General features: G+C 43.0%; 1 protein-coding gene across 3 annotated transcripts in view; it reads left to right on the forward strand.

Moving 5' to 3' along the window:
- Positions 1-19,638, forward strand: part of ADGB (androglobin) — a 224,409-nt gene that overhangs the window by 177,856 nt on the left and 26,915 nt on the right. For all 3 annotated transcript variants that reach the window (XM_073337563.1, XM_073337564.1, XM_073337565.1), the window contains one exon: positions 9,685-9,796. In XM_073337563.1, the coding sequence (XP_073193664.1) occupies positions 9,685-9,796 (112 nt within the window). The remainder of the gene's footprint in view (positions 1-9,684; positions 9,797-19,638) is intronic.

The raw sequence follows: 19,638 nt of genomic DNA on the forward strand, positions 1-19,638 counted from the left end.
GGAGAAAGGATGGAAGCATGGTGGACTGGATTAGGAAAGAGAGTTCCAGTTAGAAAAAGGAGTTACGTGGAAAATGGTGGATGTCCAAGAGCAGGAAAAAGTTATAAGTGAGAGCATCTTGGGTGGAGTAAAGGGAGTGAGCAGGGAATAAAAGCATTGCTAGCAGTGAAGTAATATGAGATTGTTCTGGTGGTGGACTTTGAAAGTAAGAACAAGAAGCTTGAATTTGATTGAGAACAGTTTGAAAAAGCCAGTAACAAGATTTAATTAGGACTGCTGACAAAGGCAGGAAACTTAGATGAGTTTAGCAACTGCATTCTAGATGGACTGGAGAGGTCAGAGGGTGTGTCATGGAAGAAGAGGCTGCAGAAGCTGAGAGGTAAGATTACTGAGGCATGGCTGAGGGTTTTGACAGTGGGGTTAGAGAGGTAAGAATGGATTTTGGAGAATGTGTAGAAGAAATAACGGCCAGATTTGGCAATGCAAAGAGACTTAATGTTCCCTCAAGAATACAACATAGTTTCTGTGCATCAGTTTCTTCATCTGCAAAGTGGTTCAATAATATTTATATACATCAAAACAGTGTTGTGAGACTTGTAAAACAATTAAAGGATGAAAGGCATTATGTAAGTGCTAAGAATTATTATGAGTCCATCACATCAACACCATTTAACATTCTGTATATACACCTAAATTCTCTTATAGTGAAATGAGTTTTTATATGAAAACAATCAGATTCATTACAATCAGAATATTAATTGCATGCTGCAATAATCTGAACAATGTGGGACTTTAAGGTCTTCACTGTAGAGATGTTCACTGTTTCTGAGTACACTAGAAGTGAGTTCCACTGTAATAGATTTGAAGGTACATTTTTAGTTTTCTCCACATAAATTGTGGTTCTTGGTTCTCAGATTTGCCAGCCCAGTAAAACAAAAGATCTCAAGGGCAGAAGATCTATATTTAAGGCATAGACCAGGCACTCGGAAGCTCTTTCTCCATCTCTCCTTCTCCTGACAGTACTCTGAATGTCACACTCTCAGTTGACTGCAGCAGTGGACATCAGACTTAGACATTTCTGCGGCTGCACTTTTCATATGGGATTTATTCCCAAACTTTTGTGGTATTAGATCTGACAGGCTTGCAGGAAGCTGCAGCTGTTACAGAAGGATTGTCTATTCCATTTTTATTATCAATAGACTTTTCAACATTTCAGCATGATTTACTAGGACAAAGGGGACACAAACTCTTGGGACTTGCTTATTTTAACAAGATAAAGCAATATCTGCTTATGTTCTAAGTCTGTTAGGCACCGTGCTCAATAGAGAGTGATGCAAAGTTGCAGCAGCATTGAGCATACAGGGGTAGGGTGGACATGCACACAGCACTGTTCCTTTAGAGAATGTAGTATGCACTTTTCTGTGATACACCAGGGTCTACACATGTGTTTTGGGTAGTTTGCATCCTAAGGATTGCTAGCATGCAGCAGTCCATGTGCTGAGGAGAGTAGAAGAGCTGCTGCTATAGTGGCTGCTTAATGGGGATTGCAGGTGAAAAGGAGGAAGGCTTATACATCTATGCAAGTGGCTGAGTACAGACTTGTCCTAGGTGAGTGTTAGGTTTCCCAGAGAGGAACTGTTTTCTTCCTCTTAAGGATTTTTCTTCACTCAGGGTCCATTGGACTTCAGCAGATCTAGTTCTTAGATTCCAACTTAGGGCTCAAAGCTCCTCCCCTCACCCCACCAAAAAAGAAAGTTTTGCTGCTAAATTTTTGATGTTGCAGGATGACTTGTCAATTAAGCATTAATATCTCAAAACAAACTTACGTGGCCTTTACTGGTTAGACTAGAGAAGCACTTCTGACCAATTTCCTGAGCTCACTAGTCTAGAAACACCAAGAAAAACAGAAGTCAGAGCAGAGTCTATCAGAAGCTAAATTCCTAAAATTGAATTTTTAAAAAGCAGAGTGTGATATTTCCCACAGAACAAAATCCCAGTAAGTCCACTTATAATTATTAGTTACATTTTTACAACATGAAATGAAGAGTTCAATAGACAGTTCCTAAAGTTTTGTATTTTCCAAGGATCCCAGATACCAAGCATGCAATCATTAGGAGTACTTCACTGGAGTATTGCTCTTCTGCTGCCCTGGAATTCAAGAAGGCCTGCCAGGAATTGTAAAATTAAGTTGAACTGTGGTCTGGAAAGCTAGATGGGTAGGATCACAAAGCCCTGTTATTGATGGTCCTTCATTATCTTTCTCTGAGAAAGCGGAACGATCAGCGAGTTATCTTAAGTGCCTATACACAAATGCAAGAAGCCTGGGAAACAAGCAGGGAGAACTGGAAGTCCTGGCACAGTCAAGGAATTATGATGTGAATTATAATTATGATTGGAATAACAGACACTTGGTGGGATAACTCACATGACTACAGTACTCTCATGGATAGATATAAACTGTTCAGGAAGGACAGGCAGGGCAGAAAAGGTGGGGGAGTTGCATTGTATGTAAGAGAGCAACATGACTGCTCAGAGCTCCAGTATGAAACTGCAGAAAAACTGAGGGTCTCTGGATTAAGTTTAGAAGTGTGAGCAACAAGGGTGATGTCGTGGAGGGAGTCTGCTATAGACCACCAGACCAGGTGAATGAGGTGGACAAGGCTTTCTTTTGCAACTAACGTTACTAGATCTCAGGCCCTGGTTCTCATGGGAGACTTCAATCACCCTGACATCTGCTGGGAGTGCAATACAGTGGTGCACAGACAATCCAAGAAGTTTTTGGAAAGGGTAGGGGACAATTTCCAGGTGCAAGTGCTGGAGGAACCAACTAGGGGCAAAGCGCTTCTTGACCTGCTGCTCACAAACCAGGAAGAATTAGTAGGGGAAGCAAAAGTGGATGGGAACCTGAGAGGCAGTGACCATGAGATGGTCGAGTTCAGGATCCTGACACAAGGAAGAAAGGAGAGCAGCAGAATACAGAAAAGCAGACTTTGACTCCCTCAGGGAACTGATGGGCAGGATCCCCTAGGAGAATAACACAAGGGGGAAAGGAGTCCAGGAAAGCTGGCTGTATTTTAAAGAATCCTTATTGAGGTTACAGGAACAAACCATCCCGATATGTAGAAAGAATAGTAAATATGGCAGGCGACCAGCTTGGCTTAACAGTGAAATCCTTGCTGATCTTAAACACAAAAAAGAAGCTTACAAGAAGTGGAAGATTGGACAAATGACCAGGGAGGAGTATAAAAATATTGCTCAGGCATGCAGGAGTGAAATCAGGAAGGCCAAATCACACTTGGATTTGCAGCTAGCAAGAGATGTTAAGAGTAACAAGAAGGGTTTCTTCAGGTATGTTAGCAACAAGAAGAAAGTCAAGGAAAGTGTGGACCCCTTACTGAATGAGGGAGGCAACCTGGTGACAGAGGATGTGGAAAAAGCTAATGTATTCAATCCTTTTTTTGCCTTTGTCTTCACGCACAAGTCCACGGGGCTGGATGCGCTGCATCCGAGAGTGCAAAAGGAGTTGGCGGATGTGATTGCAGAGTCATTGGCCATTTTCTTTGAAAACTCATGGCGATCGGAGGAGGTCCCGGACAACTGGAAAAAGGCTAATGTAGTGCCCATCTTTAAAAAAGGGAAGAAGGAGGACCTGGGGAACTACAGGCTAGTCAGCCTCACCTCGGTCCCTGGAAAAATCGTGGAGCAGATCCTCAAGGAATCAATTCTGAAGCACTTAGAGGAGAGGACAGTGATCAGGAACAGTCAGCATGGATTCACCAAGGCCAAGTCATGCCTGACTAATCTAACTGCCTTCTACGACAAGATAACTGTCTATGTGGATGAGGGGAAAGCAGTGGACATGTTATTCCTTGACTTTAGCAAAGCTTTTGATACGGTCTCCCACAGTATTCTTGCCAGCAAGTTAAAGAAGTATGGGCTGGATGAATGGACTAGTAGGTGAATAGTAAGCTGGCTAGATTGTCGGGCTCAACAGGTAGTGATCAATGGCTCCATGTCTAGTTGGCAGCGGGTGTCAAGTGGAGTGCCCCAAAGGTCGGTCCTGGGGCCAGTTTTGTTCAATATCTTCATTAATGATCTGGAGGATGGCGTGGACTACACCCTCAGCAAGTTTGCAGATGACACCAAACTGGGAGGAGTGGTAGATACGCTGGAGGGCAGCGATAGGATACAGAGGGACCTAGACAAATTAGAGGATTGGGCCAAAAGAAATCTGATGAGGTTCAACAAAGACAAGTGCAGAGTCCTGCACTTAGGACGGAAGAATCCCATGCCCCGCTACAGACTAGGGACTGAGTGGCTAGGCAGCCGTTCTGCAGAAAAGGACCAAGGGGCTACAGTGGACGAGAAGCTGGATATGAGTCAACAGTGTGCCCTTGTTGCCAAGAAGGCCAATGGCATTTTGGGCTGTATAAGTAGGGGCATTGCCAGCAGATCAAGGGACGTGATCGTTCCCCTCTATTCAATGTTGGTGAGGCCTCATCTGGAGTACTGTGTCCAGTTTTGGGCCCCACACTACAAGAAGGATGTGGAAAAATTGGAAAGAGTCCAGCAGAGGGCAACAAAAATGATTAGGGGACTGGAACACATGACTTATGAGGAGAGGCTGAGGGAACTGTGATTGTTTAGTCTGCAGAAGAGAAGAATGAGGGGGGATTTGATAGCTGCATTTAAAAGGGGGTTCCAAAGAGGATGGATCTAGGCTGTTCTCAGTGGTAGCAGATAACAGAACGAGGAGTAAAAGGGGGACGTTTAGGTTGGATATTAGGAAAAACTTTTTCACTAGAAGCGTGGTGAAGCACTGGAATGCGTTACCTAGGGAGGTGGTGGAATCTCCTTCCTTTGAGGTTTTTAAGGTCAGGCTTGACAAAGCCCTGGCACGGATCATTTAGTTGGGGATTGGTCCTGCTTTGAGCAGGGGGTTGGACTAGATGACCTCCTGAGGTCCCTGCCAACCCTGATATTCTATGATTCTATGATTCAAGACTTTCTGGGGTAGTGGGGAAATGAAAATAGATACAGAAATTGGGAGCACACTCAGGGACTCCGAATATTTCTTCCAATTGTATGGAAACTTTGATGAATTCCTGAGAGCATTCAAGACTGAAAGCATTTCTATGTACGAGCTTAGTGAGGCTCCTGAAAAGTCCTGTAACCCAGCTATTCTTTAACACCCAAAAGAAGTTTCCCATCCTATCTTGGAGTGATCTGTTTCCAGAATTCTAGAGTGTGCAAATTTAGAAAAGTATGGGGTTCTAATAACATTAAGTTCTTTCTCTTCTACTTTATTTATTTATTTTATTAGCACCTAGCTCTTATATAGTGTTTGTCATCAGTAAATCCCAAATCACTAATTCCAGCCAAGCAGAATGTCAGAGATGAACTCTTGCTTCTTGTTTGCCAGATTTTTAGTCTTTCTTGCATCCAACAAACACCTCTAGATGTTCCTGTAGTATAGCGTGGGTAAGGAAGGGGGCAAAGCCACTTCCTCTGAGAAACGTGTTTGTGTTCTCTGGCAGAGACAACAGATATTTTCTGGCACATATTTATTATGGATTCCATCTTGAAGCAGGGAATAGAAAGGGATTAAAATATTTTCTATACTTTGCTGAAAAACCCAGTGTCTATTACAGATGTACCTAGCCCAAGATACAGTCTTAGGAAGTCTTCTGACTCTGTTACAATCAAAAATATTTTCTAGGTATATAAGCATTTTCATTCCCAAAGACTTTGAGATAAACTACTGTCTCATAAGAATGGCCATCCTGGGTCAGACCAATGGTCCATCTAGCCCAGTATCCTGTCTTCCAACAGTGGCCAATGGCAGGTACTTCAGAGGGAATGAACAGAACAGGTAATCATTGAGTGATCCATCCCCTGTTATCCACTCCCAGCTTCTGGCAATCAGAGGCTAGAGACATCCAGAGCATGGGGTTGCATCCCTGAACATGTTGGCTAATAGCCATTGATGGACCTATCCTCCATGAACTTATCTAATTCTTTTTTTAACCCCATTATAGTTTTGGCCTTCACAACATCCCCTGGCAGTGAGTTCCACAGGTTGACTGTGCATTATGAGAAGTACTTCCTTGAGTTTGTTTTAAACCTGCTGCCTATTAATTTCGCAGGGTTACCCCTGGTTCTTGTGTTATGTGAAGGAATAAATAACACTTCCTTATTCACTTTCTCCACACCATTCATGATTCTATAGACCTGTATGATATCCCCTATTAGTAGTCTCTTTTCCAAACTCAGGTCCCAATCTTTTTTCTCTCTCCTCATTTGGAATCTATTCCATACCCTTAATCATTTTTGTTTCCCTTTTCTGTACTTTTTCCAATTCCAATATATCTTTTTTGAGATGGGGTGACCAGAACTTCACACAGAATTCAAGCTGTGGGTGTACCATGGATTTATATAGTGGCATTATGATAATTATCTGTCTTCTTAGATATCCCTTTCCTAATGGTTCGTAATATTGTTAGCTTTATTAACTGCTGCTGTACATTGAGAGGATATTTTCAGAGAACTATCCACAATGACTCCAAGATCTTTCTTGAGTGGTAACAGCTAATTTAGATCCCGTCATTTTTTATGTAAACTTGGGATTATGTTTTCCAATGTACATTACTTGAAATTCAATGTTGATAAATGCAATCTGCCATTTGGTGTCCCAGTCACCCAGTTTTGTGAGATCCCTTTGTAACTCTTCTCAGTCTGCTTTGGACTTAACTATCTTGAGAAATTTTGTATTGTCGGCAAATTTTGCCACCTCACTGTTTTCCCCTTTTTCCAGATCATTTACGAATATGTTGAACAGCACTGGTCCCAGTACATATTCCTGATGAACACCACTGTTCTTTCCATTCTGAAAACTGACCATTTATTGCTACCCTTTGTTTCCTGTCTTTTAAACAGTTACTGATCCATGAGAAGATGTCCCCTCTTATCTCATGACTGGTTATTTTACTTAAGACCCTTTAGGGAGGGACCTTGTCTAAGGCTTTCTGAAAGTCTAAGTGCATGCTATCCAGTAGATTACCCTTGTCCACATGTTTGTTGCCCCCTCAAAGAATTCTAATAGATTGGTAAGGCATGATTTCCCTTTAGAAAAGCCATGTTGACTCCCCCACAACAAATTGTGTTCATCTATGAGTCTGATAATTCTGTTCTTTACTATAGTTTCAATCAATTTGCCTGGCACTGAAGTTAGGCTCACTGGCCTGTAATTGGCAGGATCGCCTCTGGAGCCTTTTAAAAAAAATCAGCATCACATTAGCTGTCCTCCAGTCATCTGGTACAGAAGCTAATTTAAATGATAGATTACATACCAGAGTTAGTAGTTCTGCAATTTCATATTTGAGTTCCTTCAGACCTCTTGGGTTAATACCATCTGGTCCTGGTGACTTATTACTGTTTAATTTATCATTTTTTCCAAAACTTCCTCTATTGACACTTCAATCTGGAACATTTCCTCAGATCTGTCATCTAAAAAGAATGGCTCAGGTGAGGGAATCTCCCTCACATCCTCTGTAGTGAAGACCGATGCAAAGAATTCATTAACTTCTTCAAAATGGCCTTATCTTCCTTGAGTGCTCCTTTAGCATGTCGATCATCCAATGGTCCCTATGATTGTTGGCTTCTAATGTATTTACAAAACTTCTTGCTGACAATTTTTGAGTCTTTGGCTAGTTACTCTTCAAATTCTTTTTTGGCCTGCCTAATTATAATTATGCTAAACAGCCTTGGAGCAATGTACAGATTGAAAAGCTTTACTTGTCATTGGCATGACACTCATTTCCAAGTAAACTGCAAGAATGTTTTATAGATTTGATGTTTGGGAATACTTTAAAAAACTTTTCATATATCTGTACTTGCAAGGTAATCTTCCTTGTTGGCGGTTGTTGTCTTTGCTATCTTCCAAAGTGTCTATGGAAAACAGCTGAAATTTCACAAACAGCCGAAGGGTTTATGATTAAATTCAGAATGATAACCATGGCAACCCTCCTCTAGAGCCAATGAGGTATCTCTACATAAATATTTGTTTGGGAATCCCCTTGACACTAAATTCAATTATATTAGTCCACTTTTCAGTAGCTTGCTGTGTGGCACCAGAGTCACCAATAGTTCCCCATTCAGTGAGGCAGACTGCTTCTCAGGTGTGACAACTTGGAAAGCTAGGGCGTGAGAAGTCCTTATGTCCATCCATGCTCCTAGTGTTTCTCTAATGTCTTCATACCACAGCACAAAATTTCCCAAGCAGAGTAATGTGTGTCCAGGAAACCAATGAAAAAACAGGGTCCCTACTCTGCCACCCATCCCAGCTTCTAAATGGTAAGAAGTCCTCCAGAGCCAGGCCCTCGGAAAGATTATTTACTATGTTGTTTGTATTTATTTATATTACAATAGTGTTCAAAGTGTGCTAGATGAAGTACAGATATGTAGGAAGACAAGGAAGAATTTACAATCTAGAAAAAGAAAGACATCCCAAGATAGAGTCGGGGTCAAATGAAATGCAGGCACTTCATCTGTTCCATGTAAAATTTTGTAAGACATTTGGAGTCGACATGTGATACTTCTGGAGAGAGACTTCTTATAAGTTCATGTTACATTATGCAGCACATGAAAAAAAATTGCCCATTATTCGAGGCAAGAATTTTTTAGGAGGGAGATCAAAACTTATGGTACGAAGGATTCCTTGGCCTTCACCTGACATCATTTACATATTTGTAGGAAAATAATGTGGACATATTCCTGCTGCCAAACAGTGCTTTTCTTTCTGTATCCAATTGCTCCCCTGTTAGCTAAATGTGATTTTTTTTTTTTTTGTTCTTAAGACTGGGGTTTAATTTCAATAAAATGTTAACTTTACAGGTAGATGAATCATGCCTACTTTCAGTTGTTTCTTTACCACAGAGATAACATTAGTAGTTGAAGAGAATAAGAGATACTCTTAGAATAATTTACTATTCATTGTAAATAATGAAGAGTTCAGCATTCTAGTCACATATCTCTATTGAAAAGATAATCATATGTCCTCGTCTATGTAATGATCATGAGGTTCATTAAACAACAAACCAGTGAATGAGAAAGGAATAAAACTTTAATAAAACAAACTGGAGAGTTACTGTGGTGTACTGCTGCACACAGCCATGTGATGTTCCCAATCTGCGCCTCCAGGGCACATCTCCAAATTCCTATGTTCATAATACTGTCCGTTATGAGGGAGCATCTCTAAATGATAATCTTCTACAAACATAACTCTACAGTATGAGCATTCAAAACTCAGTGAGCTGTTGAGGGTTTATGGTTTTATAGAAGAAAAGAAGTCTTTGTGCACCATATGCTCAGGAAAATGTTACATTAAAACCTTAAAGGAGTGTAGTTCCTTATTCTATAGCTCAACTTAGTTTCACTTTGATAGTGAGTGTGCAGTTCTAGAAGGAAATTACAACAGTGTAGTTTGGCATTAGTACTGAGACTTCTTTTGAGATTCTTGTGAATAATGTGACATGTATAAGTTTGTGAACTAATTTATGGCTTCTCTTGCCATAGTTAGGCAGCCTGTGTTCAATGTCTAACAGTTTACTGAAATACTTTGGGATGCTCACTGTGGATGCATATTAATGTCATCAGCTGATTAATATATTGCCTTTGGCTTCACAGACTCACAAGTACACTATACAAGCACTGGTGTTGTATAACAGTTGGCCACTTACCGAGAGTCAGTTGGCATTTGTTCAGGCACTGAAAGAAATGGAGAAAAATGAAATCAAAGGTATGTCACTTTAAACACACCTGCTAGAGTGTGCAGTATGGTTCGTTTTTTAAAGATGTTGTATTGGTATATCACTTATTTCTGTTCAGTAAATACATAAGATATTTCCATAACTTGTATTATTATCTTTTGGTAATAACATTACACTTTTGTCAATTTGTCAAACTGCGGCCAGTGGGAGCCGCGATCGGCCGAACCTGCGGATGCGGTAGGTAAACAAACCAGTCCAGCCCACCAGGGGCTTTCCCTGAACAAACAGCGCACCGGCTTTGAGAACCACTGCTATAAATTCATCCCCAGAATGCCTAACTGCAGACGCCATGCCAGAATGCATAATTCAGACTATTTGTGAATAAAACAAATGAATTAATCCAAAAGGGTAAAGTTAAATTTCTTCAGTCTTTAAAAATTCATCACTTACTGTGACCTTACTACCAAGCAAGAAACTGAAAATGGTTCTTGCAATTTGTTCCTTCAGAATGACTGCTTTTGTTTAGTTAGTTTTCTGGTGACATCTTATAACAATAAAGCTTAGAAGCCATGGTGATATGTGTACTATTTCTTTAACTCTATAACAGCAAGCCAGGCAGGGCGAGGACTGGGAAGGGTCCTGGGGGAAGCTCTATAGCGCAGCAGAGAGAGACAAAGTAGCTTTAGAGATAATACTATTCCCCATATTCTAATAAAGTTTCTTGTTCAATATTAGAACAAAGTGACTCTTTCTATCATTGTCACAGGTCAGAAGTAATTAGTACTCTCAATAAATGGCTTTGAAGTCAAGTAAATTTCTTATCTTTGCTTCCTCTTTTACCTGACCTGAAAGCCTTATGTATACTTCATGTATATGCATATTCTTTGCGTGATTGCACATGTGCATTCCACTCTAGGTGTGTGCATGCCCCAAGCATAGTCGCTGGAAATTTTTCCCTCAGTGGTACCGTCAGGGTTGCTTGAATGCCCTCTCCTGCTGCATGCCTATAGCGTCAGTATAAAGCACCCTGTGCTCTCTCAGTTCTTTTATATCTCCCCTGATGGTTGCTGGAACTGCTATCCTTGCTTTGGCTGGCTCTCTCAGATGTCTTCTCTTTTATATATTTGTACATAGTTAGCTAGTTGTAAATAGTTTTTGTCAATTTTAGTGTAAGTTGGTAACTTACTGAGTTAGCTATGTTTTTGTCTGTTACCTGGTGCCAAGGCATTCCTTGGTCATTGGGCTTCAAGCCCTGCGCCTCCTGCAACAAGGCTATGCCCCTGAGTGACCTGCTTTCAAGCTGCTGCAAGTGCCTGGGTCCTGGGAGAAGCTCACATGGAGGACCGCTGCCAGATCTGCACAGACTTTAAGCCCTGCATGAGGAAGGACCAGGCTAAGTTTTTGCTCATGGAGGCAGCACTGAGACCTCCATCTGAGCCAGGCCAGTCTGACTGGGCATAGAGTGGGGCCCAGCATCAGTAAGGAGCCTACTGGAGTCCCGGCACCATTCACCATCTCTAGTGCCCAAGAAAAGGCACAAAAAACTGTTGGCTGTCAATCCCCGCACCGAAGACAGCCAGGCATGGAGATCACAGTAGAGCGTGACCTAAGTCAGGGTACTCCTCTGTCTCAGTACCACAGAAGTTGGCACCATTAACTCTGTCACCTACACAGACACCGTGCAAGACTTGGCAGTGTCAGTGCTGGCAGTCAGGAAGGAACCTGTTGGTTCTGATCATTGTTCGGTACCAGGCCCTTCAGTACTGTCAAAGGGGAAACCCGCTATGCAGGTGTGATGGCTATGTCTGGCCATCCAGGGGGATCTAAGCAGGCCTTTTGATGGGACACTCAACAGCACCATACATGTCCCCACAACTCCAACATCGTTAACTCTCATGAAGACCCATTACTCTCCTCAAAAGTGTCCAAGATGGTGTCCCCTTCCTGCTTCTCCACTTGGGCACCAATGATACTGCCAAGAATGACCTTGAGCGGATCACTGCAGACTACGTGGCTCTGGGAAGAAGGATAAAGGAGTTTGAGGCGCAAGTGGTGTTCTCGTCCATCCTCCCCGTGGAAGGAAAAGGCCTGGGCAGAGACCGTCGAATCATGGAAGTCAACGAATGGCTACGCAGGTGGTGTCGGAGAGAAGGCTTTGGATTCTTTGACCATGGGATGGTATTCCAAGAAGGAGGAGTGCTAGGCAGAGACGGGCTCCACCTAACGAAGAGAGGGAAGAGCATCTTCGGAAGCAGGCTGGCTAACCTAGTGAGGAGGGCTTTTAACTAGGTTCACCGGGGGAAGGAGACCAAAGCCCTGAGGTAAGTGGGGAAGTGGGATACCAGGAGGAAGCACAAGCAGGAGCGCGCGAGAGGTCAGGGGTCCTGCCTCATACTGAGAAAGAGGGACGATCAGCAAGTTGTCTCAAGTGCCTATACACAAATGCAAGAAGCCTGGGAGACAAGCAGGGAGAACTGGAAGTCCTGGCACAGTCAAGGAATTATGATGTGATTGGAATAACAGACACTTGGTGGGATAACTCACATGACTGGAGTACTCTCATGGATGGATATAAACTGTTCAGGAAGGACAGGCAGGGCAGAAAAGGTGGGGGAGTTGCACTGTATGTAAGGGAGCAGCATGACTGCTCAGAGCTCAAGTATGAAACTGCAGAAAAACCTGAGTGTCTCTGGATTAAGTTTAGAAGTGTGAGCAACAAGGGTGATGTTGTGGAGGGAGTCTGCTATAGACCACCAGACCAGGGGGATGAGGTGGACGAGGCTTTCTTCCGGCAACTCACGGAAGTTACTAGATCTCAGGCCCTGGTTCTCATGGGAGACTTCAATCACCCTGATATCTGCTGGGAGAGCAATACGGCGGTGCACAGACAATCCAGGAAGTTTTTGGAAAGGGTAGGGGACAATTTCCAGGTGCAAGTGCTGGAGGAACCAACTAGTGGCAGAGCTCTTCTTGACCTGCTGCTCACAAACCAGGAAGAATTAGTAGGGGAAGCAAAAGTGGATGGGAACCTGGGAGGCAGTGACCATGAGATGGTCGAGTTCAGGATCCTGACACAAGGAAGAAAGGAGAGCAGCAGAATACGGACCCTGGACTTTAGAAAAGCAGACTTTGACTCCCTCAGGGAACTGATGGGCAGGATCCCCTGGGAGAATAACACAAGAGGGAAAGGAGTCCAGGAGAGCTGGCTGTATTTTAAAGAATCCTTATTGAGGTTACAGGAACAAGCCATCCCGATGTGTAGAAAGAATAGTAAATATGGCAGGCGACCAGCTTAGCTTAACAGTGAAATCCTTGCTGATCTTAAACACAAAAAAGAAGCTTACAAGAAGTGAAAGATTGGACAAATGACCAGGGAGGAGTATAAAAATATTGCTCGGGGATGCAGGAGTGTAATCAGGAAGGCCAAATCCCACCTGGAGTTGCAGCTAGCAAGAGATGTTAAGAGTAACAAGAAGGGTTTCTTCAGGTATGTTAGCAACAAGAAGAAAGTCAAGGAAAGCGTGGGCCCTTACTGAATGAGGGAGGCAACCTAGTGACAGAGGACATGGAAAAAGCTAATGTACTCAATCCTTTTTTTGCCTCTGACTTCACGAACAAGGTGAGCTCACAGACTACTGCACTGGGCAGCACAGCATGGGGAGGAGGTAACCAGCCCTCTGTGGAGAAAGAAGTGGTTCGGGACTATTTAGAAAAGCTGGACGAGCACAAGCGATTGCAGAGACATTGGCCATTATCTTTGAAAACTCATGGCGATCGGGGGAAGTCCCGGACGACTGGAAAAAGGCGAATGTAGTGCCCATCTTTAAAAAAGGGAAGAAGGAGGATCCTGGGAACTACAGGCCAGTCAGCCTCACCTCAGTCGCTGGAAAAACCATAGATCAGGTCCTCAAGGAATCAATTCTGAAGCACTTAGAGGAGAGGAAAGGAATCAGGAACAGTCAGCATGGATTCACCAAGTCCAAGTCATGCCTGACTAATCTAATTGCCTTCTATGATGAGATAACTGTCTATGTGGATGAGGGGAAAGCAGTGGATGTGTTGTTCCTTGACTTTAGCAAAGCTTTTGACATGGTCTCCCACAGTATTCTTGCCAGCAAGTTAAAGAAGTATGGGCTGGATGAATGGACTAGAAGGTGGATAGAAAGTTGGCTAGATTGTCGGGCTCAACAGGTAGTGATCAATGGCTCCATGTCTAGTTGGCAGCGGGTATCAAGTGGAGTGCCCCAAGGGTCGGTCCTGGGGCCGGTTTTGTTCAAAATCTTCATAAATGATCTGGGGGATGGTGTGGATTGCACCCTCAGCAAGTTTGCAGATGACACCAAACTGGGAGGAGAGGTAGATACGCTGGAGGGTAGGGATAGGATACAGAGGGCCCTAGACAAATTAGAGGATTGGGCCAAAAGAAATCTGATGAGGTTCAACAAAGACAAGTGCAGAGTCCTGCACTTAGGACGGAAGAATCCCATGCACTGCTACAGACTAGGGACCGAATGGCTCGGCAGGAGTTCTGCAGAAAAGGACCTAGGGGTTACAGTGGACAAGAAGCTGGATATGAGTCAACAATGTGCCCTTGTTGCCAAGAAGGCCAATGGTATTTTGGGATGTATATAGGGGCATTGCCAGCAGATCGAGGGACATGATCGTTCCCCTCTATTTGATATTGGTGAGGCTTCATCTGGAGTACTGTGTCCACTTTTGGGCCCCACACTACAAGAAGGGTGTGGAAAAATTGGAAAGAGTCCAGCGGAGGGCAACAAAAATGATTAGGGGACTGGAACACATGACTTATGAGGAGAGGCTGAGGGAACTGGGATTGTTCAGTCTGCAGAAGATCAGAATGAGGGGGGATCTGATAGCTGCTTTCAACTACCTGAAAGGGGGTTCCAAAGAGGATGGATCTAGACTGTTCTCAGTGGTAGCTGATGACAGAACAAGGAGTAATGGTCTCAAGTTACAGTGGGGGAGGTTTAGGTTGGATAGTAGGAAAAACTTTTTCACTAGGAGGGTGGTGAAACACTGGAATGCGTTACCTAGGGAGGTGGTGGAATCTCCTTCCTTAGATATTTTTAAAGTCAGGCTTGACAAAGCCCTAGCTGGGATGATTTAGTTGGGGATTGGTCCTGCTTTGAGCAGGGGGTTGGACTAGATGACCTCCTGAGGTCCCTTCCAACCCTGATATTCTATGATTCTATGTGACAGAATTTTAAAGTATAACTAAGAGTAGGTGACCATATGTCCCGATTTTATTGGGACAGTCCCACTTTTTGGGTCTTTTTCTTATATAGGCTCCTATTACCCCACTCCCCACCCTCCGTCCCTATTTTTCACACTTGCTGCCTGGTCACCCTAACTAAGAGTAATGGATTAGATTCTTAGTCCTTCTAGTTTTTCTGCACTTAGGAGGGAGCACAAAGCAGCTGGATAGCTGCCCTCCAGGAGGATTCTCCAAAACAGAGGGGGTACCGTGTACTTCTCTGCATAAGGGACATGTCAAGTTTGAGGAGGATAGGCCAGTGCACATGACATTCTTCCTGACCCTCACCAGTGCAGTGGCCATATGGACCAGTGACAGCTGACATAACTGAGAGCAGCCATTAGAACATTTTAAATTATAGTTTAGCGGTCATTTCAGCCCTTTACTGTCTATACACAAGGATCAGTTCATCCGCTGCTGAAATGCTGCCACATCTGGAGTGAAACGTGGTTGCTGTTTAGCAGCCCATGGCACCACTATGTAATAATTAAGACAGGAAGTGAAGGAGTGCCTGAATGCATGGATTGGTGCAGTTGGCTGTCAGTCATAGTCATTTGATAGCTTTCTGAACCAAGATATGCAATTCAAATCGCTTAGCACAGCAAGTGTCTCCTCTTGACATCTCCTCCTTTCTTAGTTTCAAAAACTTCTCTATTTCTCAATCAACTACAGTACTAGTCCTTGTCAGTAAATCAGTATTTTGCTGGTAGAACCCAGTTGGAGCCTCAGCAACCCCCCCCCTCCCCACCACACATATTATTTCAGGAGTATTTAATGAAAGCCCACTCTGCCACTAGTCAATGCCCACTCTACCTGGCCCTTATATGGATATGCATTAGGGAGATGAGGGAATATGGAGGCTTACACCTCACAGTCTGCAAAAGGGCCAGGCAGAATTGCAGTCCTTGCACACAAAGAGGGTGCAGGAACTACTCAGACACTAGTTTCCTGGAGGAGCATGGAAGCGTTGAAGAGTGAAAAGGAGAGGAAGCTGGGCAATGACTGTGTCAGTCTCCTCTAAACACCCTATACAGTTGGGCATGCAAGGGGGAGCAGCCTGAACTGCCTGATGGGGTTCAGTAGTATAACTGGGGGCTCAGGATGCAATTTGCCTCTCAGCGCTCCCCCTAGGACAGTACAGTTCCTCATCACCCCTTATTCCAGGCTGTGCCTAACACGCACAATCAAGTCCACAGTGACCAAGCATAATTTAGTAATATACTTTTAAAAATTTCAGTTCTTCCATACACAATTACTTACTGTGGTAGAATCAGTCTGTAAAAGCCCCTGGATATGTTTCAGAAAGAGTATTAATTGTTTACTATTGAAAAGTGGTGAATCAATGACTTCATACTTTTGATTACATTGACTAGCAAACTAAGAGGCTAGCTAGCTATTAGCTATGTCGGATAGATGGATGGATGAATGCAGTGTATTTCTAAGAAAGCCCTAATGAAAATCAGTTATTTTGCCTTTTTTGGTAGCTTGCTGGCAGGAGCTTCTAAATAAATAAAGGCAGATTGGTACTTGTAAGTTGCATTATCTGTCTGTGTATGCATTTCCACTGCATCTCTCTGCATAATACAGTGACTAGGTGGTAATAAAATTAAGAAAGAGGCTCTGAGGTCAAACTCTGTGCCTCTTAGCTTGGTGCATTCAGTGTAAAATCAAATATTAGCCACATTTGTTCCAGGATCTGTACTGGTTTCTGCTGATGCAGAAGATGCCGTTCTCTGGCAGTGGAGGAGCATTAGGGGTTCACAAACTCACCTTTTGCTATGCACCCACAAGTACCCAGCACAGACCCCAAAACAGACATCACTGGCCATGGATGGGAGGTCAGGAGATGAGGTAACTCAGCACATTGCTAGTGCAGCCTCTGCAGGACTTGTATGGAGCCACCAACAATGATCAAAGCTGCCTACCGCTAGCAGAGACAGCAACCCAGGACACACGTTGATGCTGCTGCCACCAGCCCTCCTTTCAGCAAATCTTCCTTGAGGCACAGTGGACCTGAACAATGCAGCGAGGTGTAGTTTCCATCTGCTTGTGCTAGCCAGGGTGATTCTGACTCACTGTACTTAGAAGCTGAATCAGGCTTAGATTTAACATTTCATATTATTGGGCCACGCAAACCCTGTCACAATTTGCCATTAATGTCACTTTCTATCACTTTCAACCAAACCACATCTAGAACTAAAAATTTAAATTTAGAAAGATGGTTTAAAATATAAATAACATTTATTTGGTTGGTTAAATGTATGCATAGAGGAGTGAAGTTCATGGAGATCTCAGTCAGTGGGACTGGGTCAGACCATCTGTTAATAATAGTGACATCGGTAAATAAAGTACAAGGGCCAAGATGTTACTAAAGAGTGGTTCCAGAATACCAAAAGTGACACACAGAAATTAATAATGGGGCTCAGCAGTCTTAACTTAATGGCTATAGAAAATTAATTTAGGCTTTCTGTTTACACTTTGAAATCCAACTGGGAATGAATCTGTTAAAGGAGACACCCCAAGGAAATATTTCTTGCAAGTGCATCTCATGTGTCTATATCTGGTTTTCATGTGTGTGAATGGAAGAATTTTTGAAATATTAAAAAGGAAAGGAGTACTTGTGGCACCTTAGAGGCTAACAAATTTATTTGAGCATAAGCTTTTGTGAGCTACAGCTCACTTCATCGGATGCATGATCTCTACCACCCTAAAGTTTCTTCTTTCTTTGTAGTGTTAACACATTTCATATATTTATAGACTGCTATCAAGATTCCCCCTTAATCATCTCTTAGCCAAGCTAAACATATATGCCTTTTAAAATATTTCTTTATAAATCAATCCCATTAGCCTCAAAATTATTTTTGTTTCTTTAATCTGATTTTTTTCCACATTATCCACATCTTTGTGCTCTGAAAAGGTTTATCATCCACAGTCACACCACTGCCCTGAAGTAAAGATTATCATTTCCATGCTTCATGTAATGCCTCTGCATATGCAACTCAGAATTGCAATGGTGTGTTTTGCTGCCATTTCCCCATGCAAACCCCCATCTATTTCGCTGTCCACTCTGACACCTAAGCCTCTTTAAGCATTACTTCTTTCCAATTTCTACTTCCTATTGGATAGCTCTGTTTCAGGTTATTTTCCCCCATATGTATGTATGGGAATTCTAGGGTGCAATCCAGACCAGTGAGGGGCTGTGTCACCCCTGCCCTGCAACCTTGGATGCCTGATAGTGCTTTGCTGTTGTAGCTTCCAACTTGGGTTGCTCACAAACAACCTGCTAGCATGCAGGTCACATCATGAGTGTTTGTGCATAGCTACAGCCCTGGTCCAGCAGTTCTGACACCACCAGCCTATCAGCAAACACCAGACACGCTCTGGCTTTCACAGGCCTTGGCTTTCACATGAGGGGTGACCCCCGACACACTCCCAGTCCTGGATTTCCCACCAAAATCTGTGTTCTGCACTGTCCAGCCCTCCCCTGGACAGTCCAGATGTATTAGATCCACTGCCCCTCTAAGAGGTCAATATACAACAATTTGCCACTTTAAATGGAATTACCCACACAGTTCACAGCACTGCATTAGTTTTGTTCAAAGAATAAAACAAGTTTATTTAACTACAAAGAGGGAGATTTTAAGTGAGCACAACAAGTAATGAGGCATTAAAGTCAGAAATGGTTACAAGAAAAATAAAGATAGAATACTTTCTAAATGTAACAAATTAGACTTGGTTCAAGATGAAGTCCTTTACCACATGTTTCCAGTAACATTAGGGACCAAATTCTCAGGACAGGATCTGCTCTCAAAGTCCGATAGCTATTTCTTTTGTCTTTTTAGGTGAAAAGAGAGAAATGGATAGGACTAGAGAACTTGGGGTGTTTTTGCCCCTTACTTTTATAGTTCAGTCACCCTTTGAAGTCTATTTTCCTGAGAGTGACCCCTAGATAAAGTTCTTTCCAGCCCAGAGCAAGGAGATATGGCAGCATGTGGGGAGAGGAGTTATGCTGCTTTACTAAGATGCAGGTCATCTTTGCCTTCTTTCTTCCCCCTGTCACTGCCTGAGGACTCTGTTTACAGCTTATATGCAAACAAACATCCCTTTAAGACAGGTCTGCCTGACCCGTTCTACCGAACTGGGGCTATCTGAGTTTGTGAGAGCATTCCATTCATAATGGGCAAATGGAAGAAAACACAAAGCTGTTAGTGGGCAGAGCTTCCAGAGAGTGGGAGAGGATCTACTGAAAGAGATGCTGAAGGAATAGTCAGAGAAGCAGCAAGAGAATCAGGGGAGGACAGTAACAAACCTAAGGAAAGACTATATTAATAAGGAGGGAGTAACTGATAGTGACAAAGGCATTAGAAAGGTCAAGGAGGATGAAGAAGGAAAACTAGGCTCTGAGATGTAGTCAAAAAAGGGTAAAAAATGAGCTTGGTGGAGACAGAAGATAAGCATTTGAACAAAGATAAAAGGGAAAGGGACAGTAGTTGAAAAGGGAGCTATTCCCATGTTTCTAATCTCTCTGGCTCCCTTTGGCAATTTGGTGTTGTCTGTGAATTTCATTAACATGCTGTTGATCCCCTCTTCCAGATC

The sequence above is a fragment of the Lepidochelys kempii genome, chromosome 3 (assembly GCF_965140265.1).
Source record: "Lepidochelys kempii isolate rLepKem1 chromosome 3, rLepKem1.hap2, whole genome shotgun sequence".
NCBI lineage: Eukaryota > Metazoa > Chordata > Testudines > Cheloniidae > Lepidochelys > Lepidochelys kempii.